At 43.8% G+C, this 21,464-nt stretch overlaps 2 protein-coding genes across 4 annotated transcripts in view; one reads left to right on the top strand and one right to left on the bottom strand.

The window, feature by feature from the left end:
- The window catches only part of vsir (V-set immunoregulatory receptor), a 91,176-nt gene that overhangs the window by 34,951 nt on the left and 34,761 nt on the right, over window positions 1-21,464 (top strand). The window lies entirely within an intron of this gene.
- Window positions 1-21,464, bottom strand: part of LOC115135377 (cadherin-23-like) — a 171,483-nt gene that overhangs the window by 137,778 nt on the left and 12,241 nt on the right. For all 3 annotated transcript variants that reach the window (XM_065023447.1, XM_065023448.1, XM_065023449.1), the window contains 4 exons: window positions 20,212-20,361; window positions 15,400-15,528; window positions 2,184-2,312; window positions 1,430-1,657 (listed from right to left, as the gene is read on the bottom strand). In XM_065023447.1, the coding sequence (XP_064879519.1) occupies window positions 1,430-1,657; window positions 2,184-2,312; window positions 15,400-15,528; window positions 20,212-20,361 (636 nt within the window). The remainder of the gene's footprint in view (window positions 1-1,429; window positions 1,658-2,183; window positions 2,313-15,399; window positions 15,529-20,211; window positions 20,362-21,464) is intronic.

Raw genomic sequence — 21,464 nt, 5'->3', positions numbered from 1 at the left:
AATGGTCCAATTCACACACTTATCAAGATAACATCTCTGGTCATCCCTAATGATGATCTGGTGGACTCACTAAACACATATGCTTTGATTGTAAATTATGTCTTAGTGTTGGAGTGTGCCTCTAGCTATCCGTAATTTAAAAAACAAAAAAATGGTGCCGTCTGATTTGCTTAATATAAGGAATTTGACATTATTTATACTTTTACTTTTGATACTTAGGTATACTTAAAACCAAATAATTTTAGACATTTACTCAAGTAGTATTTACTGGGTGACTTTAACTTGAGACATTTTCTATTAAGGTATCATTACTTTTACTCAAGTATGACAATTGGGTACTTTTTCCACCAAGTGTGTCAATCATAGACTCTGTGAGACAGAGGCCACACATAGGCGACCACAAAGACCGATCACATGACATATAAGTCCCACAGTTGCGCAAAAATAGAGGATGCACGTTCGCATGCATGCACACACTCAGACAAATCACATTGTGGTGAGGAATATGTGAAGAGCTCTTGCAAGGTTTCTAAACAGGAAGTAACAAGTCTCTTCTTCCTCTTTCAGTAAAATGGCACCACAGCCGTGGATTTCCTGTTATTGCACATCGTCGTGCACTTCCTGTGTATCACAGTGTACTTCTTGTCCTTATACCTCTGATCAGCCAACGTAGAACACATGGGATTAAACCATCAACCTGCTACTCATCATGGGGACACTTTAAATAATCAAACAATGTATACATGATGTCTTAATATGCACTATATACAGGTACATGCTTCACAAATCATCTATAAACTTATGCCATACACTATAAAGGCTTTATATTTATAGCTCCTTAAGAAAGGAGCTTTGCCATGTGAACATTGTCTTCAAATGCATTAGAAAGTCTTTCTCCATGTTCAGAGGCCTGAATATTTATTATTTCAAATATTTCCTTATTCAAAATGTTTTCCTTATTTCATACAGTTTCATCATATTCGGTCACTGAAACCACTTCAAAGGTATTGACTCATTCAAAATACCAGGAATAAGCCAGGCTAATCCTAGACCATCCATATGGTGAAATGCTTGCAGTACTGAGGAACACCAACAGAGTGCAACATGTTTTCAACTGTGATTAACCTGACATGACTCTTCTGAGTGAAACCAGTCCAACAACCTATAGCCAAGTCACAAGTTACACAGCTACTGTCCAGGAGAGTGTTTAACAAGGCACAATGTTGTGTAACATTAAGATAAAATAAGCATGCCTATCTGACATGTAGATGGCTCTATTCATTATGTTTTGCAACATTTGCCTACAAAATGTGACCCTGGTAACACAAAACCCTGTCCAATTCAAATCATCCCTTTTCCCTTAGCTCTGTGTGTCAGCCCCCACCTCCTCCCACCCTTGACCTCTAACCTCTGACCCTCTCTGACTCACCGATAGTGGAGGTGTGCCGTCGTCCTCCACCATCACGGTCAGCCGGTACTCCTGCTGGCGCTCACGGTCGGGTGGGCATGGTCGGGTTGTCATCTCACCTGTCATGCGGTCCATACGGAAGGTGAGGTCCTGGTTACCCGAGGTGATGTAGTAGAAGAGCATGGCGTTTGTCCCGATGTCATGGTCTGTGGCCACCACGCGCAGGACGGACGTACCACCCCCCACATTCTAACACACACACACACACAGATAGATGGACAATAACTTTTTTAGCATCATGTGCATAATACACTATATTTTCTGTGTACTGTATATATTTCATAGCTTTTTGTTTTTAAAGCAGAGTGCAATTCCACCCTCCATTCATATTTTTGGGGAACTTGTATCCAGGCAGTACAGAATGAAATGGGGAGACAGGGTAGGGAGACAGAAAGCTTGGGGAGTAGTTCCAATACATGTAATTCAACTAGTAATTTAACTTCATTTTGCAGTAGTTTGGTGGTAGTTTCACTAGATTCAGAAATGGAGAAAATGGAGTTAATTGCTTTTTTTAAACACAGGCAAACATCCCTTTCAGATGTTATTTTTTTGGAAGCATCTAAGACACAGAGGACACTTTAAAAGTTGAATTGATAGATGCGTGCGTGTGTGTTTGGGTGTGTGTATATTATTCGGTATGTAATTGACTGATGTGTGTGTTTGTGTGCGCGTGCATATGATTGTATAGGCTGACTGATGTGTGTGCGTGTCTCACTTCACTGATGCTGACGTTGTAGCCCCCCTGGCTCTCGATGATGGGTGTGTTGTCGTTGACGTCCAGGATGTTGACAGTGAGAGAGAGGTCGCTGTAGTGGGGAGGCACACCGCTGTCCATGGCACGCACCTGTCATAACACACACATAAACTACATTATCAAAAGTCCCGGGGAAGGACTGCCCATTCCATGATCTCGCCATCACGGTTGACAACTCCATTGTGTCCTCCTCCCAGAGCGCTAAGAACCTTGGCGTGATCCTGGACAACACCCTGTCGTTCTCAACTAACATCAAGGCGGTGGCCCGTTCTTGTAGGTTCATGCTCTACAACATCCGCAGAGTACGACCCTGCCTCACACAGGAAGCAGCGCAGGTCCTAATCCAGGCACTTGTCATCTCCCGTCTGGATTACTGCAACTCGCTGTTGGCTGGGCTCCCTGCCTGTGCCATTAAACCCCTACAACTCATCCAGAACGCCGCTGCCCGTCTGGTGTTCAACCTTCCCAAGTTCTCTCACGTCACCCCGCTCCTCCGCTCTCTCCACTGGCTTCCAGTTGAAGCTCGCATCCGCTACAAGACCATGGTGCTTGCCTACGGAGCTGTGAGGGGAACGGCACCTCAGTACCTCCAGGCTCTGATCAGGCCCTACACCCAAACAAGGGCACTGCGTTCATCCACCTCTGGCCTGCTCGCCTCCCTACCACTGAGGAAGTACAGTTCCCGCGCAGCCCAGTCAAAACTGTTCGCTGCTCTGGCCCCCCAATGGTGGAACAAACTCCCTCACGACGCCAGGACAGCGGAGTCAATCACCACCTTCCGGAGACACCTGAAACCCCACCTCTTTCAGGAATACCTAGGATAGGATAAAGTAATCCTTCTCACCCCCTTAAAAGATTTAGATGCACTATTGTAAAGTGGCTGTTCCACTGGATGTCTTAAGGTGAACGCACCAATTTGTAAGTCGCTCTGGATAAGAGCGTCTGCTAAATGACTTAAATGTAAATGTAATGTAAAAGTATGTGGACACCTGCTCGTCAAACATCTCATTCCAAAATTATGGGCATTAATATGGAGTTGGTCCCCCCTTTGTTGCTATAACAGCCTCCACTCTTCTGGGAAAGCTTTCCACTAGATGATGGAACAATGCTTCCATTCAGCCGCAAGAGCATTAGTAAGGTCGAGAACTGATGTTGGGCAATTAGGCCTGGCTTGCAGCCCGAACCATGAAAAATAGCCCCAGACCATTACTCCTCCTCCTCCAAACTTTACAGTTGGCACTATGCATTGGGGTAGGTAGCATTATCCTGGTATCTGCCAAACCCAGACTAGTGCGTCAGACTGCCATATGGTGAAGCGTGATTCATCACGCCAGAGAACGTGTTTCCACTGCTCCAGAGTCCAACGGCGGCAAGCTTCACACAGCTCCAGCCGACGCTTGGCATTACGTAAGGTGATGTTAGGCTTGTGTGCGGCTGCTCAGCCATGGAAACCCATTTCAAGAAGCTCCCAACAAATAGTTATTGTGCTGACGTTGCTTCCAGAGGCAGTTTGGAACTCAGTAGTGAGTGTTGCAAATGTGGACAGATGATTTCCGTTTCCATTTCACAATAACAGCACTCACTGTTGACCGGGGAAGCTCTAACAGGGCAGATCTATTATTATTATTATTTTTAAATATTTTTAACCCCCCTTTTTCTCCCCAATTTGACTAACAACTTGTTGGAAAGGTGGCATCCTATGACGGTGCCACGTTGAAAGTCACTGAGCTCTCCAGTAAGGCCAATCTACTGCCAATGTTTGTCTATGAAGATTGCATGGCAGTGTGCTTGATTTTATACACCTGTCAGCAACGGGTGTGGCGGAAATAGCCAAATCCACTAAGGGGTGTTCACATACCTTTGTATATATGTGACCCGTTTCAGGAAACTAGGCTTATGTCACAAGTCACTACTTCACAGGGGAGTCTTTTTTTTTATCAAGCATTTCTACTGGAACATGTGAACTTTCATGTGCCTTAATAACAAACTTGTATGCCATCTGTAAATACGAATGAAATTGTTAAATTACGAGCCTTGTTGTTTAAAATACAGAAAAAGACAGAAATCTTTCCACTAGCCATGATTGGCTGAGGTAATGAGTGGGCTGGACATGCCGAGAGGAGTTTGTCTATTTGAGCTGGTCAGTCGGTGTTGGTAATCCTGTCGAATGTGGCTTTAAAAAGAAATGTATCAGGTAGTGGAGCTCCATAAGTGTTGCTCTCCACTTTCTGGAGAGTTGAGTTTTGCAATCCGTGTAATTAGAGTATGATAGGTATTTTCTTAAGGTATAGGGGGCAGCATTTTCACTTTTGGATAAATAGCGTGCCCAATTTCAACTTCCTGCTACTCATGCCAGGAATATAAGATATGCATATTATTAGAAGATTTGGATATAAAACACTCTGAAGTTTCTAAAACTATTTGAATCATGTCTGTGAGTATAAAATAACTTATGTAGCAGGCAAAACCCAGAGGACTAACCATTCAGAAGTTGTTTTTTTTGTCTCTGTCTGTTCACTGAGTTCTCATTGGCAAATTATATTTCTTAGGAACCTGTTTTCAGTTCCTACCGCTTCCACTGGATGTCACCAGTCTTTGGAGTTTGGTTGAGGTTATTCATTTGTGCAATGAGGAAGTAGGCCACCAAGCAACTGGGTAACACTGTTGAGAGTGCGCAAGACATGAAAAGTAGCGTTGGTTTGTTGTCTTCCTGTATTGAACACAGATAGACCCGTCTACAATTTGATCGATTATTAACGTTTAAAAATACCTAAAGTTGTATTACAAAAGTAGTTTGAAATATTTTGGCAAAGTTTATAGGCAACTTTTGAAATATTTTGTAGTGACGTTGCGTTTTTTGGAAGCTGTTTTTTTTCTGGATCAAACATGTCAAATAAATGGACATTTGGATATATGTACGCAATTAATCGAACAAAAGGACCAATTGTGATGTTTATGGGACATATTGGAGTGCCAACAAAAGAAGCTAGTCAAAGGTAATGCATGTTTTATATTTTATTTCTGTGTTTTATGTAGCGCCCGCAGGGTTGAAATATGCTACCCTCTTTGTTTACTATTGTGCTATCATCAGATAATAGCTTCTTATGCTTTTCCCGAAAAGCCTTTTAAAAATCTGACATGTTGGCACAACGAGTGTAGCTTTAATTGAGTATTTTACATGTGTGATTTAATGAAAGTTTGATTTTTATATAATTTGAAAAAATTTGCCGCGCTGCATTTTCCCTGTTTTTTGCCCAAGTGGGACGCAACCGTCCCCTATACCATAAGAAGTTAAAGAGATGGAGAAAACACCTGTTTCCGGATTACATCTTCAAACTAAGGGCAACCGTGGCATGCCATCTGTGACAGGGAGACGCGTCCATCATGCATGATGATGTATATGTGTAAGATAGTCTAGCAGGCTACATTTTCAGGTATTAAATGTTTCAAATTTTGACAGAAAGTGGTCTCATTTCATGCTAAAGTATACTGTTAGCTAGCTAGCTAATGTTAGGTGGCTGGCTCCCTAGCTAGCTAGCTGTGTATGACGTCATTCGTATCCCAGAACTGTTTGCTTTGCTAATTAGAGCCTAATGTTAGCGAGCTAACATTGAACCTGGTTGGTTAGCAACCAGCAGATTCGTACAGGGTAGTAATGACATGATTTGGCACAATGTTCATTGTTGTTTAACTAGCTGGCTGGCTCGTCAGCTAACGTTTTACATGTGTGATCTTACATGTTGTTCACCTAGCTACGTTTAATTTGTTACCGAGCTAGCTAGCTACATTTCTTAAGCTAAAGTGTACAACAACCATTGAATATGGCCGGTGTCAGTAAACGCTTGCAAAAAAGCAAATTGTTGCCAGCAGTGCTGGCTAGGCTGTTTTCATGTTATCCAGAGGTAAACAAATCATCGGCCAGAGCGTCAAGTGTGCGCTCTGAATGCTCCAAGACCAACACGAGATGGGTGGGGCTAAAGCTTAAGAGGGTGTGAACGATGCTGAATGGATGTAGACAAAGAGGAACTCTTCACTAGATGCCAAAATATTCAAAGGCCATTTTCTCAAAAGTGAGTTTACAAGTATCAACTTTCAAAGCAAAATTACTTTCCCATTGATCCTCAAAAATGCAATATATGATATACCATTTTGTTGCCTTGAGTCTGTAGTTTTATCCAATGTAAAAAAAAAAAAATCAAATTTTGCCACATAAGACCATATCCAGGAGGTGAGTCACATATAGCGTGCGTGTACACACATTCAATTACTCACACACATACGTGCTTAAGTAGGTGGGCATACATATGGGTCTACAGTACACTGCGGTATTCTTCTCCAACCCAACTTTACTATATAGTGACTTTTATCATATTTATCTTAACTTTTTTTTGTACAGAAAGTTCACACCACTAAGCACTTCTGGACATCAGATTCGACAGTTACTAAGCCTCGATTTTGACTTCAAATACAACTTCAACTCAGCTCTTCCATTGTTCATACTGGACCCTATTCCTTTGTTCCATGGGCTACCAAAACACTGAAGGCATAGACGCAGGAGATAAGGTGGAGTCCTGGTGAAATTGCGCCGAACGGCACTCTGTTCTATTGGCAAATGTCCAGTCACTCAACAATAAAATGGATGAGCTTCGTTCGAGAGTCTCCTATCCTAGAGCGTTGGACTAGTAACCGGAAGGTAAAAAAAAAAGCTCAAATATTATATTTCTTACTGAAACGTGGCTATGCACGCAGTACTTGGTGGATTCTCCATGCAGCGGCAGGATCGGATGGCAGCTTCTGGAAATACGAAAGGAGGTGGAGAGTGTTTTTTCATAAATAACAACTGGTGTGCTGCTTCAAGGGTAGCCTAGTGGTTAGAGTGTTGGACTAGTAACCGAAAGGTTGCAAGTTCAAATCCCCGAGCTGACAAGGTACAAATCTGTTGTTCTGCCCCTGAACAGGCAGTTAACCCACTGTTCCTAGGCTGTCATTGAAAATAAGAATTTGGTCTTAACTGACTTGCCTATTAAAAAAAATTAAATAATAATCATAAAAAATAAATAATAAAATAAAAAAAGTGTAAAGGAAATCTTGGTCACCTGATGTACTGTAGAATACCTCATTGTAAGCTGCAGACCCTTGTATCTACCAAGAGAGTTCTCATCTGTAATTATCACTGCTGTCCAGTGATAGAGGCAGCATTTCTGGTGGGTGATGACTTTAACGGGGGAGACTTAAAACCATCCTACCTCACTTCTACCAACACGTCTCCTGTGCCATTAGTGGCGCTAAAAGTCTAGACCACATTTATTCTACCCACAGAAATGCATATTAGGCCCTACCTCGTCCTCCCTTCGGCAAATCTGACCATGACTCCATTTTCCTGCATCCTGTTTACATATAAAAGCTCAAACAGGAATTACCAGTGATGCGCTCACTACAGAAGTGGTGGGATGAAGCAGATGCGAGGCTACAAGACTGTTTTGCTAGTACAGACTGGAATATGATCTGCGATTAATCCGATAGCATTGACGAGTATACAGTCATGGGCTTCATCAATAAGCACATGATGACGTTGTCCCCACAGTGACTAAGAACGTATCCAAACCAAAAACCATGGATTACAGGCAATATCCATGCTGGGCTAAAGGCTAGAGCTACCGCTTACAATGAACGGGCCAGGGACATGGACACATACAAGAAAGCCCGCTATGACCACTGACGAGACATCAAACATGCAAAAGGACAATATAGGAAGAAGGTGCAATCCTATTACAGCGCCTCCGACATTCATCGTTTGTGGCAAGGCTTGCAGACGTTAACGGATTACAAAGGGAAACCCAGCCATGAGTTGCCCAGTGATGCAGAAATCTCAAACTAGCTAAATGCCTTTTATGTTTGCTTCGAGGAATATAACACTGTGCTTTGCGTGAAAGCCCCTGTCTTTCCAGATAACTGTGTGATCTCGCTCTTCGTGGCCTATATGAGCAAAACGTTTAACTTAAGGATTGGTGGGTCCCCTGAGGGAGCTAACGTAAGCTAATGCGATTAGCGTGAGGTTGTAAGTAACAAGAACATTTCCCAGGACATAGACATATATGATATTGGCAGAAAGCTTAAATTCTTGTTAATCTAACTGCACTGTCCAATTTACAGTAGCTATTACAGTGAAATAATATTATGCAATTGTTTGAGAGTGTACAGTTATGAACTTGAAAATGTATTAATTAACCAGAAAGGCAATGGTTCATTGGATCAGTCTAAAACATTGCATATACACTGCTGCACTCTCCTTCTTGGTCAAATAAAGCAAAGCACCCCCACACAATCACACCTCCTCCTCCATGCTTCACGGTGAGAACCACACATGCAGAGATCATCCGTTCACCTATTCTGTGTCTCACAGAAAGGCAATGGTTCATTGGATCAGTCTAAAACATTGCATATGCACTGCTGCCATCTAGTGGCCAAATCTAAATTGCACCTGGGCTGGTATAATATATTATGGCCATTGCTCTTGCATTTCAAAGATGATACAAAACATTTAAAACCTTTGTTTTTTTCTTTGTATTATCTTTTACCAGATCTAATGTGATATATTCTCCTACTTTCCTTTCACAATTCCATAAACTTCAAAGTGTTTCCTTTCAAATGGTACCAGGAAAATGCATATGCTTCAGGGCCTGAGCTACAGGCAGTTCGATTTGGGTATGTAATTTCAAAAATTGAAAAAAAAGGGGCCAATCCTTTTAACAGGTTAAAAATCACAAGGCAAATGCTATACCAGGACGCGTTCCCAAAGCATGCGCAGACCAGCTGGCAAGTGGCTTCACAGACATTTACATCTCTCCTTGTCCCAGTCTGTAAATCCTGACATGTTTCAAACTGACCATCATTGTCCCTGTTCCCAAGAGCTCAAAAGGTAACCAGCCTAAATAACTATTGCCCTGAAGCACTCACATCTGTAATTATGAAGTGTTTTAAAAGGCTAGTCATGACACATCATCCCAGACACCCTGGACACGTTCCAATTCGCATACTACCCCAACAGATCCACAGATGATGCAATCTCAATTGCACTACACACTGCCCTCTCCCACCTTGACAAGAGGGGAAATAACTAATGTGAGAAGGCTGTTCATAGACTACAGCTCAGAGTTCAACAACATAGTTCCCTCCAAGCTCATCACCAAGCTAGGGACCCTGGGACTGAACCCCTCCCTCTGCAACTGGATCCTGGACTTCCTGACGGGCCAGCCCCCGACGCATGACTCCAACACTATTATCAAGAATTCTGACATCACGACGGTGGTAGGCCTGATCACCAATGACGATGAGTCAGCCTACAGGGAGGAGGTCAGAGACTTAGCAGTGTGCCAGGACAACAATCTCTACCTCAATGTCAGTAAGACAAAGAGCATGCCCCTATTCACATCGACAGGGCTGTTGTGGAGCGGGTAGAGAGCTTCAAGTTCCTTGGCGTCCACATCACTAAGGACTTAACATGGTCCACACCCGCACAGTCATCTAGAGGGCACGACAGCACCTCTTCTCCCTCAGGAGGATGAAAAGATTTACAGCTGCACCATCGAGAGCATCTTGACTGGCTGCATCACCGCTTGGTACGGCAAATGCACTGCCCTTGACCGCAAACCTCTACAGAGGGACCGCCATCCAGGATCTCTATTTCAGGCAGTGTCAGAGGTAGTCTCTAAAAATTGCCATAGACTCCAGCCACCCAAGCTAAGTCACTCTGCTACCGTCTGGCAATCGGAGCATCGGCTCTCGGACCAACAGGCTCCTAGACAGCTTCTACCCAAAAGCCGTAAGATTGCTAAATAGCAAACCATGTATTTGATACCATTCCACCCATTCCGCTCCAGCCATTACCACAAGCCCGTCCTCCCCAATTAAGGTGCCACCAACCTCCCGTGATGTACATACAGTATCTGCCGCAAATATCTCATACCTACACATTGAACTGGTACTGGTACTCCCTGTCTGTAGCGCCATTCTTGTGTTTTTTATTTTATTATTCTTGTTACTATATCATTTGCATTATTATTTTTTATACTCTGCATTGTTGGGAAGTGTCCGTAAGCAAGCATTTCACGGTAACACACCCATCGGCAAAACATACATTTTAAAAAGACAATACTTAATTCCATAATGCTATACAGTGCATTCGAAAACTATAGACTGTTTCCACATTTTGTGACATTACAGCCTTATTCTAAAATTGAGTAAATATTTTTTTCCCCCTCATCAATGTACACACAATACCCCAAAATGACAATGCAAAAACGTGTTTTTAGACATTTATAAAAACTAAAATATATCTGTTCAATTCAATTTACATAAGTTTTCAGACCCTTTACTCAGTACTTTGAAGCACCATTGGCGGTGATTACAGCTTCAAGTCTTCTTGGGTATGACGCTGGAAGCTTGGCACAACTGTATTTGGGGAGTTTCTCCTATTCTTCTCTGCAGATCCTGTCAAGCTCTGTCAGTTTGGATGGGAAGCGTCGCTTCACACCTATTTTCAAATCTATCCAGAGATGTTGAATCGGTTTCAGATCCAGACTCTGGCTGGGCCACTCGAGGACATTCAGAGACTTGTCCCGAAGCCACTCCTGCGTTGTCTTGGCTGTGTGCTTAGGATCGTTGTCCTGTTGGAAGGTGAACCTTCGCCCCAGTCTGACGTTCTGAGTGCTCTGGAGCAGGTTTTCATTAAGGATCTCTCTGTCCTTTGCTCCGTTAATTTTTCCCTCGATCCTGACTAGTCTCCCAGTCCCTGCCGCTGAAAAACATCCCCACAGCATGATGCTGCCACCAACATGCTTCACCGGGGATGGTGCCACGTTTCCTCCAGACGTTTCATCAGACCAGAGTATCTTGTATCTCATAGTCTTTTAGGTACCTTCTGGCAAACTCCAAGCGGGCTGTCATGTGCCTTTTACTGAGGAGTGGCCTCTGCCTGGCCACTCTACCCTAAAGGCCTGATTGGTGGAGTGCTGCAGAGATGGTTGTCCTTCTGGAAGGTCCTCCCAACTCCACAGAGGAACTCTGGAGTTCTGTCAGAGTGACCATCGGATTCATGGTCACCTCCCTTACCAAGGTCTTTCTCCCCCGATTGCTCAGTTTGGCCGGGCGGCCAGCTCGGACCTTAAATAGACAGGTGTGTGCCTTTCCAAATAATTTCCAATTATTTTAATTTACCACAGGGGGATTCCAATCAAGTTGTAGAAACATCCAAAGGATGATCAATAGAAACATGATGCACCTGAGCTCAATTTTGAGTCTCATAGCAAAGGGTCGAAATACTTATGTTAATAACGTGTTTCTGTTTGAGTTTTTTCATACATTTGCAAACATTTCAAAATAGCTGTTTTCGCTTTGCCATTATGGTGTATTGTGTGTAGATTGAAGGGAGACTTAAAAAATGTGGAAAACGTCCCTATGCACTGTGTATCCACTGTCAGAAATTATGGTATTTAAAAAAATATATATATCACTTAATGGTTAAATTTCAGAGAGACAGATAACCATGTTTTTTTGCAAAATGCTATATATCCGTCTCACTCTGAGAGAAATAATTATATATAAAAAATGTAGTACAGTTATCTGTATGTAAAACATTTAGACTTGACATTTTCGTCTTTTATTAGATTCTCTTATCAAGTAAGTGCATTCATCTTTGGATAGCTAGGTGAGACAACCACATATCACTGTCAAATATACACTATACAAACATTACATCCAGCCTAACAATGGATATATAGCGTTTTGCAAAAAAACAAATTTTCTTACACACCTAAAATCTATGAATAAAACAAATCTGAGAACATTCATATTTTACTCACACGAAGCAATAATTTCTGATGAAAAAACACAAATGTGAAGAATTGGTGGATATAGCGTTTTGGAAATAAACTCTTCATATGTTTGTGCTGTAAAATAATATTTAATTTCCATCCTATGTAGCTTGAGTACAAATAATTTTCTAATGGTTCCTGACTGAGAAGCCTGAACATCTGCCAGTGTAACATTGAGGCCAGGGAAGCGTTTAGTAGGCACAAAATGGAAGAAAACAGACTAACACGAAGGGATGATCTGAAGCACTGTTTTGCTTCAGTGTGCCTTAATTCTATTATGCCCTGTTTTTCAAAAGTGTTGTAAAAACTTGTCAATAATCAACTGACTGGCTTTCTTGATGTCTACAGTATTCTCTCTGGTATGTAATCTGGTTTCCGCTCAGGTTATGGATGTGTCACTGCAACCTCAATGATGTCACCATTGCCCTTGATTCTAAGCAATGTTGTGCTGCTATTTTTATTGACTTGGCCAAGGCTTTTGATATGGTAGACCATTCCATTCTTATGGGCCGGCTAAGGAGTATTGGTGTCTCTGAGGGGTCTTTGGCCTGGTTTGCTAACTACCTCTCTCAAAGAGTGCAGTAATATAAAGTCTGAAAATCTCAAACATTGCCTGTCACCAAGGGAGTACCCCACGGCTCAATCCTAAACCCAACTCTCTTCTCAATTTACATCAACAACATAGCTCAGGCAGTAGGAAGGTCTCTAATCCATTTATATGCAGATGATCTACCACAAAGCTTTCTTAGTGACCAACAAGCTTTCTCTACCCTTAACCTTGTTCTGAACACAGATGACCATCCTACCCATGCTAGATTGTGGGGACATAATTTAAAGATCGGCAGGTAAGAGCGCTCACAAGCGGCTAGATGTTCTTTCCCATTAGGCCATCAGATTTGTCACCAATGCGCCGTATAGGACACATCACTGCACTCTATACTCCTCTGTAAACTGGTCAACTCTGTATACCCGTCGCAAGACCCACTGGTTGATGCTTATTTATTAAACTCTCTTAGGCCTCACTCAACCCCTATCTGAGATATCTACTGCAGCCCTCATCCTCCACATACAACACCAGTTCTGCCAGTTACATTTTGTTAAATGTCCCCAAAGCACACACATCCCTGGGTCGCTCCTCTTTTCAGTTCGTTACAGCTAGCGACTGGAACGAGCTGCAACAAACATACAAACTGGACAGTTTTATCTCAATCTCTTCATCCAAAGACTCAATCATGGACACTCTTACTGACAGTTGGGGCTGCATTGCGTGATGTATTGCGGTCTCTACCTTCTTGCCCTTTGTGCTGTTGTCTGCGTCCAATAATATTTGTGCCATGTTTTGTGCTGCTACCATGTTGTGTTGCAACCATGTTGTTGTCATGTTGTGTTTGAACCATGCTGTGTTGTCATGTGTTGCTTCCTTGCTATGTTGTTGTCTTAGGTCTCTCTTTATGTAGTGTTGTCTCTCTTGTTGTGTTGTGTGTTTTGTCCAAAATCTACAGTTGAAGTCGGAAGTTTACATACACCTTAGCCAAATACATTTACACTCAGTTTTTCACAATTCCTGACATTTAATCCTAGTAAAACTTCCCTGTCTTAGGTCAGTTAGGATCACCACTTTATTGTAAGAATGTGAAATATCAGAATAATAGTAGAGAGAATTATTTATTTCAGCTTTTATTTCTTTCATCACATTCCCATTGGGTCAGAAGTTTACATACACTCAATTAGTATTTGGTAGCATTGCCTTTAAAATGTTTAACTTGGGTCAAACATTTCGAGTAGACTTCCACAAGCTTCCCACAATAAGTTGGGTGAATTTTGGCCCATTCCTCCTGACAGAGCTGGTGTAACTGACCTCCTTGTTCGCACATGCTTTTTCAATTCTGCCTAATTTGATGTAGATGATGTAACTGAGTCAGGTTTGTAGGCCTCCTTGCTCGCACACGCTTTTTCAGTTCTTCCCACAAATCTTCAATGGGATTGAGGTTAAGGCTTTGATTGCCATTCCAATACCTTGACTTTGTTGTCCTTAAGCCATTTTGCCACAACTGTGGAAGTATGCTTGGAGTCATTGCCCATTTGGAAGACTCATTTGCGACCAAGCTTTAACTTCCTGACTGATGTCTTGAGATGTTGCTTCAATGTATCCACATAATTTTCCCGTCTCATGATGCCATATATTTTGTGAAGTTCACCAGTCCCTCCTGCAGCAAAGCACCCCCACAACATGATGCTGCCACCCCCGTGCTTCACGGTTGGGATGGTGTACTTTGGCTTGCAAGCCTCCCCCTTTTCCCTCCAAACATAATGATGGTCATTATGGCCAAACAGTTCCATTTTTGTTTCATCAGACCAGAGGACATTTCTCTGAAAAGTATGATCTTTGGCCCCATGTGCAGTTGCAAACCGTAGTCTGGCTTTTTTATGGCGGTTTTGGAGCAGTGGCTTCTTCCTTGCTGAGCGGCCTTTCAGGTTATGTCGATATAGGTTATGTTGATATAGATACTTTTGTACCTTTCCTCCAGCATCTTCACAAGGTCCTTCGCTGTTGTTCTGGGATTGATTTGAACTTTTCGCACATTCATCTCTAGGAGAGGAAAGTCCTGAGCAGTATGACGGCTGCGTGATCCCATTGTGTTTATACTTGCGTCCTATTGTTTGTATAGATGAACGTGGTACCTTCAGGTGTTTGGAAATTGCTCCCAAGGATGAACCAGACTTGTGGAGGTCTACAAATGTTTTTCTGAGGTCTTGGCTGATTTTTTTGTGATTTTCCCATGATTTGAAGTTAGGCCTTGAAATATATCCACAGGTACACCTCCAATTGACAAAAATTATGTCAATTAGCCTATCAGAAGCTTCTAAAGCCATGAAATCATTTTCTAGAATTTTCCAAGCTGTTTAAAGGCACAGTCAACTTAGTGTATGTAAACTTTTGACCCACTGGAATTGTGATACCGTGAATTATGAGTGAAATAATCTGTTTGTAAACAATTGTTAGACAAATGACTTGTGTCATGCACAAAGTAGATGTCCTAACCGACTTGCCAAAATTATAGTTTGTTAACAAGAAATTTGTTGAGTGGTTGAAAAACTAGTTTTAATGACTCCAACCTAAGTGTATGTAAACTTCCGACTTCAACTGTATATATATTTTTTATCCCCTTACCCGCAGGAGGCCTTTTGCCTTTTGGTAGGCTGTCATTGTAAATTAGAATTAGTTCTAACTAACTTGCCTAGTTAAATAAAGGTTCAAATAAAATAAATAAATAAATAAAATGGATATGACCCAGGTGTCTAACCTTGAGCAGGTAGCGGTCAACAGACTCTCGGTCCAGAGGGGAGTTGACGTAGATCTCTCCATTGGTGTGGTTCACTGTCCGGATCTCAAACACATCCTGCATGTTCCCTGCCACCAGACTGAAGTTCACCTGAGAGAGAGACAAAGAGCAGAAAATAGTTCAACAAGGCTTGCTTGAGCTCCCCCCCCACCCCACCCCCCGAGACGCCAGGTTTTTTGATCACTGCCTAGATCTTTTCTTTAAATATTCTGTGGTGGAGGGTTAACACACTGTTAGTTTAGCGGTACCCACTGTTTTTTTTCTTAGTTAGGGAGGGAGAGGACAGAGTTTTTGTTTACTGGGGTTTGAACGGTGCACGATGGCTTCACAGCCTAGCGCGGTCATGCTATGGAATGTGGTGCAGATGAGGATGGGTCTAGTCATGTCATGGATGGTGGTGTAGATGAGGCTGGGCCTTGTCAGGTTATGCTAATGGATGAGGAGAGTGTAGTGGGGAGAGGCAAGAGACTATGGGCGGTGGAAGAGGGTGTCAAGCGTGAGAGGAAAAAGGGGGAGAATAAAGGAGGTGGGAGGGGAGAGGTTGGTGTGGTCAAAGGCCCTAAGGAACCTTCATCTGGTGCTGGGGGGAGGCTCTGACTAGAAAGAAAGGGCAGGTGATCAGGATGGGAGATGGAGATAAGAAGGAAGGTGAGTCTGAGGACGAGGAGGAGGCTTTCTTTTCAGACTCCACCTCAATAGGTCCAGAGCTGACAGCCAGTCAGGTCAAAGTACAAGGTGAGGAAACAGTCAAAGTTCCTGAATGAGACTAAAGGGAAAAAGGTTCACCTTTAAGATTTTTTTTTGTGATCTGGGAAAGTTTATGAGATCAGTACAACACGCTATGAAAAATGAGGGGCATGGTGTCCTCTCACCCAGGAAACGTTTTAGGTTGAGAAAGTGGGTCACAACCGTACGCTTTTTAGATTAATATTTTTTTTCTGGCATGGGGCTTTTTGAGCTTTGCTATTGGTCTGTTTATTTGCTGGCTGTTCTCCCACTTCTTATGTCGACTCTTCGGGTAGGCTCGCTTAAAATAAATGGCACCAGAGATGAGGGAAAGAGGAGGAAAGGACTCTGTTGTGTGAATTATGTAAAACCAAAAAAAGTACAGGTATTGTTTCTGCAAGAGACGCATAGTGATGTGGTGAATGAAGTCAATTGGGGGCTCTGGTGGAAAGGGTCAAGTGTGCTGAGCCATAGAACAAATATTAGTGCAGGGCTGGCAGTCCTTTTTGCACCGGGTTTGGCCGTAGAAATTTGCTCCTCAAAGGAGGTGTGTATGAGTAGACTGCTTGTAGTAAAAACAGCAAATAACAACGGTGGTTTTGTCCTTATAAATGTGTATGTGACTAACACAGGGAGAGAGATGGCACGTCTGTTTTGGTGTCTTAGACAGGAACTCTCACAGGTAGTGCCTGAGGAGACGCTGGTGGTCGGCGGGGACTGGAACTGTATGATGGTTTTTACAAAATCTAGAAATGGGGAGGAGCCTCATTCAGGCTCAGAGGGAGTGTTAAGGGACATCATTAAGCAGTTTGACCTAGTGGATGTTTGGAGAACTTGACATCCCAACACAAGACAGTATACATGGGTGAAGGTCTTTGGGGCTAGGGTGAGTGCAGCGCAACTCGATCAGTTTTACATCAGATCAATAGGCTGTTGGGCACTACCATTCTCCCGGTGGGTTTTTCGGATCACCACATAACCATAGCTCGGCTATCTATTTCACCAGGGCTATTGGCAGGCATCCTATTGGAAGTGAAATGTAAAGCTCTTGTCACAAGGAGCTGCCAGAGCTGCCAGTCTGCAGGATGCCGCCAGAGCTGCCAGTCTGCAAGAAGCTGCCAGTCAGCATGGAGCAGCCAGAGCCGCCAGTCAGCATGGAGCAGCCAGAGCCGCCAGTCAGCATGGAGCAGCCAGAGCCGCCAGTCAGCAAGGAGCAGCCAGAGCCGCCAGTCAGCAAGGAGCAGCCAGAGCCGCCAGTCAGCAAGGAGCAGCCAGAGCCGCCAGTCAGCAAGGAGCTGCCAGAGCTGCCAGTCTGCAAGGAGCTGCCAGTCTGCATGGAGCAGCCGGAGCTGCCAGTCTGTATGGGGCAGCCAGAGCTGTCAGTCTGCATGGAGCAGCCAGAGCTGTCAGTCTGCATGGAGCTGCCAGAGCTGTCAGTCTGCATGGAGCAGCCAGAGATGTCAGTCTGCATGGAGCAGCCAGAGATGTCAGTCTGCATGGAGCAGCCAGAGCCGCCAGTCAGCATGGAGCAGCCAGAGCAGCTAGAGCCGCCAGTCAGCCAGGATCCGCCAGTCAGCCATGATCTTCCAGATCCGCCAGTCAGCCAGGATCCGCCAGTCAGCCAGGATCTTCCAGATCCGCCAGTCAGCCAGGATCCGCCATTCAGCCAGGATCCGCCAGTCAGCCAGGATCTGCCGGAACCGCCAGTCAGCCAGGATCTGCCAGAACCACCAGCCAGTCAGGATCTTCCAGAGCCAACTACCTGCCTGAGCTTCCTCTCGGTACTGAGCTTCCTCTCAGTGCTGAGCTACCCCTCAGTCCCGAGCTGCCCCTCAGTCCCGAGCTGCCCCTCAGTCCCGAGTTGCCCCTCAGTCCCGAGCTGCCCCTCAGTCCCGAGCTGCCCCTCAGTCCCGAGCTGCCCCTCAGTCCAGTGGGGTCCTTGGTGAGGGTTACTAGGCCAAGGTCGGCGGCGAGGGTCGCCAATCAAAGGACGCGTTACAAGGGGACTAAGACTTTGTTGGAGTGGGGTCCACGTCCCGAGCCGGAGCCGCCACCGTGGACAGATGCCCACCCGGACCCTCCCCTATGGGTTTAGGTGTGCGGCCGGGAGTCCGCACCTTGGGGGGGGGTTTCTGTCACGCCCTGTCTTAGTATTTTGTGTTTTCTCTATTTATTTGGTCAGGCCAGGGTGTGACATGGGTTTTTTATGTGGTGTGTTTTGTCTTGGGGGTTTTTCGTACGTATTGGGATTGTGGCTTAGTGGGGTTTTCTAGGTAAGTCTATGGATGCCTGAAGTGGTTCTCAATCAGAGGCAGGTGTTTATCGTTGTCTCTGATTGGGAACCATATTTAGGCAGCCATATTCTTTGAGTGTTTCGTGGGTGATTGTTCCTGTCTCTGTGTTTGTTTGTGCACCAGTATAGGCTGTTAGGTTTTCTCGTTACGTTTATTGTTTTTGTACTGTTCGTGTTTCATCTTTATTAAACATGAATAGAAACCACGCTGCATTTTGGTCCGACTCTCAATCTCAAGATGCCACTTTTTGATCAGATTTCTCAACTTTTTGGTGGGGGCAGCGAAGAGAGGAGTATGAATCTCTGAGTCAATGGTGGGATGTGGTAAATATCAACATTTGTATTTTCTGTCATCAGAATACAGCTCTCCCATCCTTAGAGGCTAGTAGAGTATTGGGGGAACTCGAGTGTAGTATCAGTGAAGTGGAGGTAGAGCTGGTTTGGGCAAGGCTAATTTTGCTGAATTACGTAGGGGCCTGGGCAGTTTTTTTCCAGGTTAAAGGAAAGGGAGCACTTGTAAGAGCTAGGTTCTCCATGCTCAGGGAGATTGCCCTTCTTCTTTGTTTGGAAAGACAGAGTGGTGAAGCCAACGGTAGGCATGGTCTGCGGCTGTCGGATGGGCGGGTGACCTCTGTGGTGGGGGAGATGCGGGAGCGGACTGTGGAGTTTTATACTGAGTTGTATAGGGCAGAACTGTGAGATCCAATATGTGCTCAGGTTTTGTTTGCATAACTCCCTAAGCTCTCTCTGGCACAGAGGGATGAAATGGACATTCCCCTATTGTCCCATGTACTGGCAGAGGCCGCAACCCAGATATCCCCCAGCCGTGCACCGGGGTCGATGGAATCGCAGTGGACTTCTTTTGCGTGTTGCGTGAGTGTGTTGGGGTAGGAGAGTTGCCGATGAGCTGCCGACCTGCGGCTGCGGGGGGAGGAGGGGTGGGAAAACCCCGGAAGTCCTGGCACAACAAACAGGACTAACATATCTTAGGCTGCTGGAGAGATTCCTGGGGGAGGTCAAGGAGGCACTGACTGCACCGGTAAGGGGGTGTTTGATAGGCCAAATGGGGAGGGTCCAACCAATGTTTCCACCACAGCAGGTGACGGCAGAGACTGGGGACTGGCAAGGGGGTATGGAGGACTCGTTGCACTTTAACACTCTGAGCCTGGGGAAGTTTTGGGGGGTGGGAGGTAAAGTCATCTACAACCTCTGCATTAAGTTGAGGAACATTTGGAGCCTGTCCGGAGTGAAGGCGGTGGTAGGGGGTATGGTAAGAGGTATGGTTGGTTTTAGATGGAGGAGACTCTACAAACTCCCAGTAAGAAATAGGTCAGGGGACCTCCAGTGGAGGATTCTACATGGAGCCCTGGCCACTAATAGCTGGTTGGCACGGGTCGATCCAGGAGTCAGACAGGGGAGTCCTTTCTGTGTCATGAGTGAAACTGTGTATTATGTGTTTTCTGTGTGCGCCAGGTTAATGCCATTAATGTCTCTTTTGGAATGTCTGTGTAAGAGGTTGGGGGTGGAGTTTACTGTTGGTATGTTTATAATGGGGTACAGGTATTCGAATAAGGAAAAGGCCAATATGTGTTGTTGAATTTTCTGTTTGCTCAGGAAAAGTTGCCTATTTGGCTAAGGAGGAACAGGATCACAGGTGGGGGGATAACATACCCTTTACTATGATTTAATGGGATCTCTGTGCGCCTTACGGTGGAATTTGAACAAAAAGTCAAAAGTCTCTCTCTCTCTCTAACCAGTGCATTATTCCCAGCATCTTTGTCGCGCCCCAGCACCACAGCCACTCTCTTCCCGATGGGCGTGTTCTCTGGAATCTCCACCGACGAATCAGATGTGATATCAAACTCGGGACTGTTGTCATTCTCATCCAGTATGGTGATTGACACCTGCCACATGCATAGACACAACCAATGAGAGATTGCCATTGACAAGGAGGATGGAATGCTACATACCTTTTGATTTGAATATGATTAACACGGTATGCTGTTTAAAAATAATTAAAGTACATTTGTTGACACATACGTACACACACGCACAAACTTAATTAAGCTTTTCATTAAAACTTTAAGGCAGTTCTCCAGACTGAAAACGGAAAGCAACACATACCTTCTGCAATTTCCCCATGAGATAGCAGTAACGAGGTGAAAACAAAGATTGTCATTAACTGACATTTTCTACAAATTGTTACATGGTTCATTATTGAAAACAGGTCAGACCTGACAACGGGCAGAGATGGGCAAAGATACTTGTTAAAATGACAAAATACTCTAAAGACCAATGCATCAAAATGCAATTCAAAATACTTCTGCAAAGTGTTGTATCTAATCACAATATAATTATTTTAGGTATTTTGATATTTTCAAAATACAATATACATTTGCAAGTACATGCCTTCACCACAACAACATTCTCAGTTAAGGTAACAATGTGATAGACTGTGATGTGGTAACAGACTGTGATATGTGGTTGTTTATCTACTTTAGTTGAATGCAACGACTGTAAGTCATTTTGGATAAGAGTGTCTGCTAAATTACCAAAATGTAAATTTTTATGTAAAAATGATTATTGGCCTTGTTTTGGGGGCAGAGCTCTATAGAATAATGCCCAGCATGCTTTGCAAGTGTTAATATTTATATTAACATTCTGGTCATTTACAAGACACTCTTATCACACCATAGTGCCATTAGACTTGCAGTGTGAAAAGGGGCCACGCAATTGTTCATTTATTGTGTTCCTTTTTAAAAAAATATTAGTAAATAGTAAATATTTTCTTAAATCTATTTTCTTAAAACTACATTGTAAGCATTTCACAGTGAACAACAGTGTTGTTTTCGGCACATGACAAATAGAATTGGATTTGATTTGAAAACCGCTTGATTTGTGAACCGCTTAAGAAAATGGAATGGAAAAGTACAGTATTTGAATATACTTTTTTAAATGACATGTCTCAAAATGATCTTGTTACAAAACACATTGGATTGTAGTTCAG

Source organism: Oncorhynchus nerka, linkage group LG10, assembly GCF_034236695.1.
Source record: "Oncorhynchus nerka isolate Pitt River linkage group LG10, Oner_Uvic_2.0, whole genome shotgun sequence".
Classification (NCBI taxonomy): Eukaryota; Metazoa; Chordata; class Actinopteri; order Salmoniformes; family Salmonidae; genus Oncorhynchus; species Oncorhynchus nerka.
Note: the sequence above shows the minus strand (reverse complement) of the source record. Positions and strands in the feature narration are given on the sequence as shown.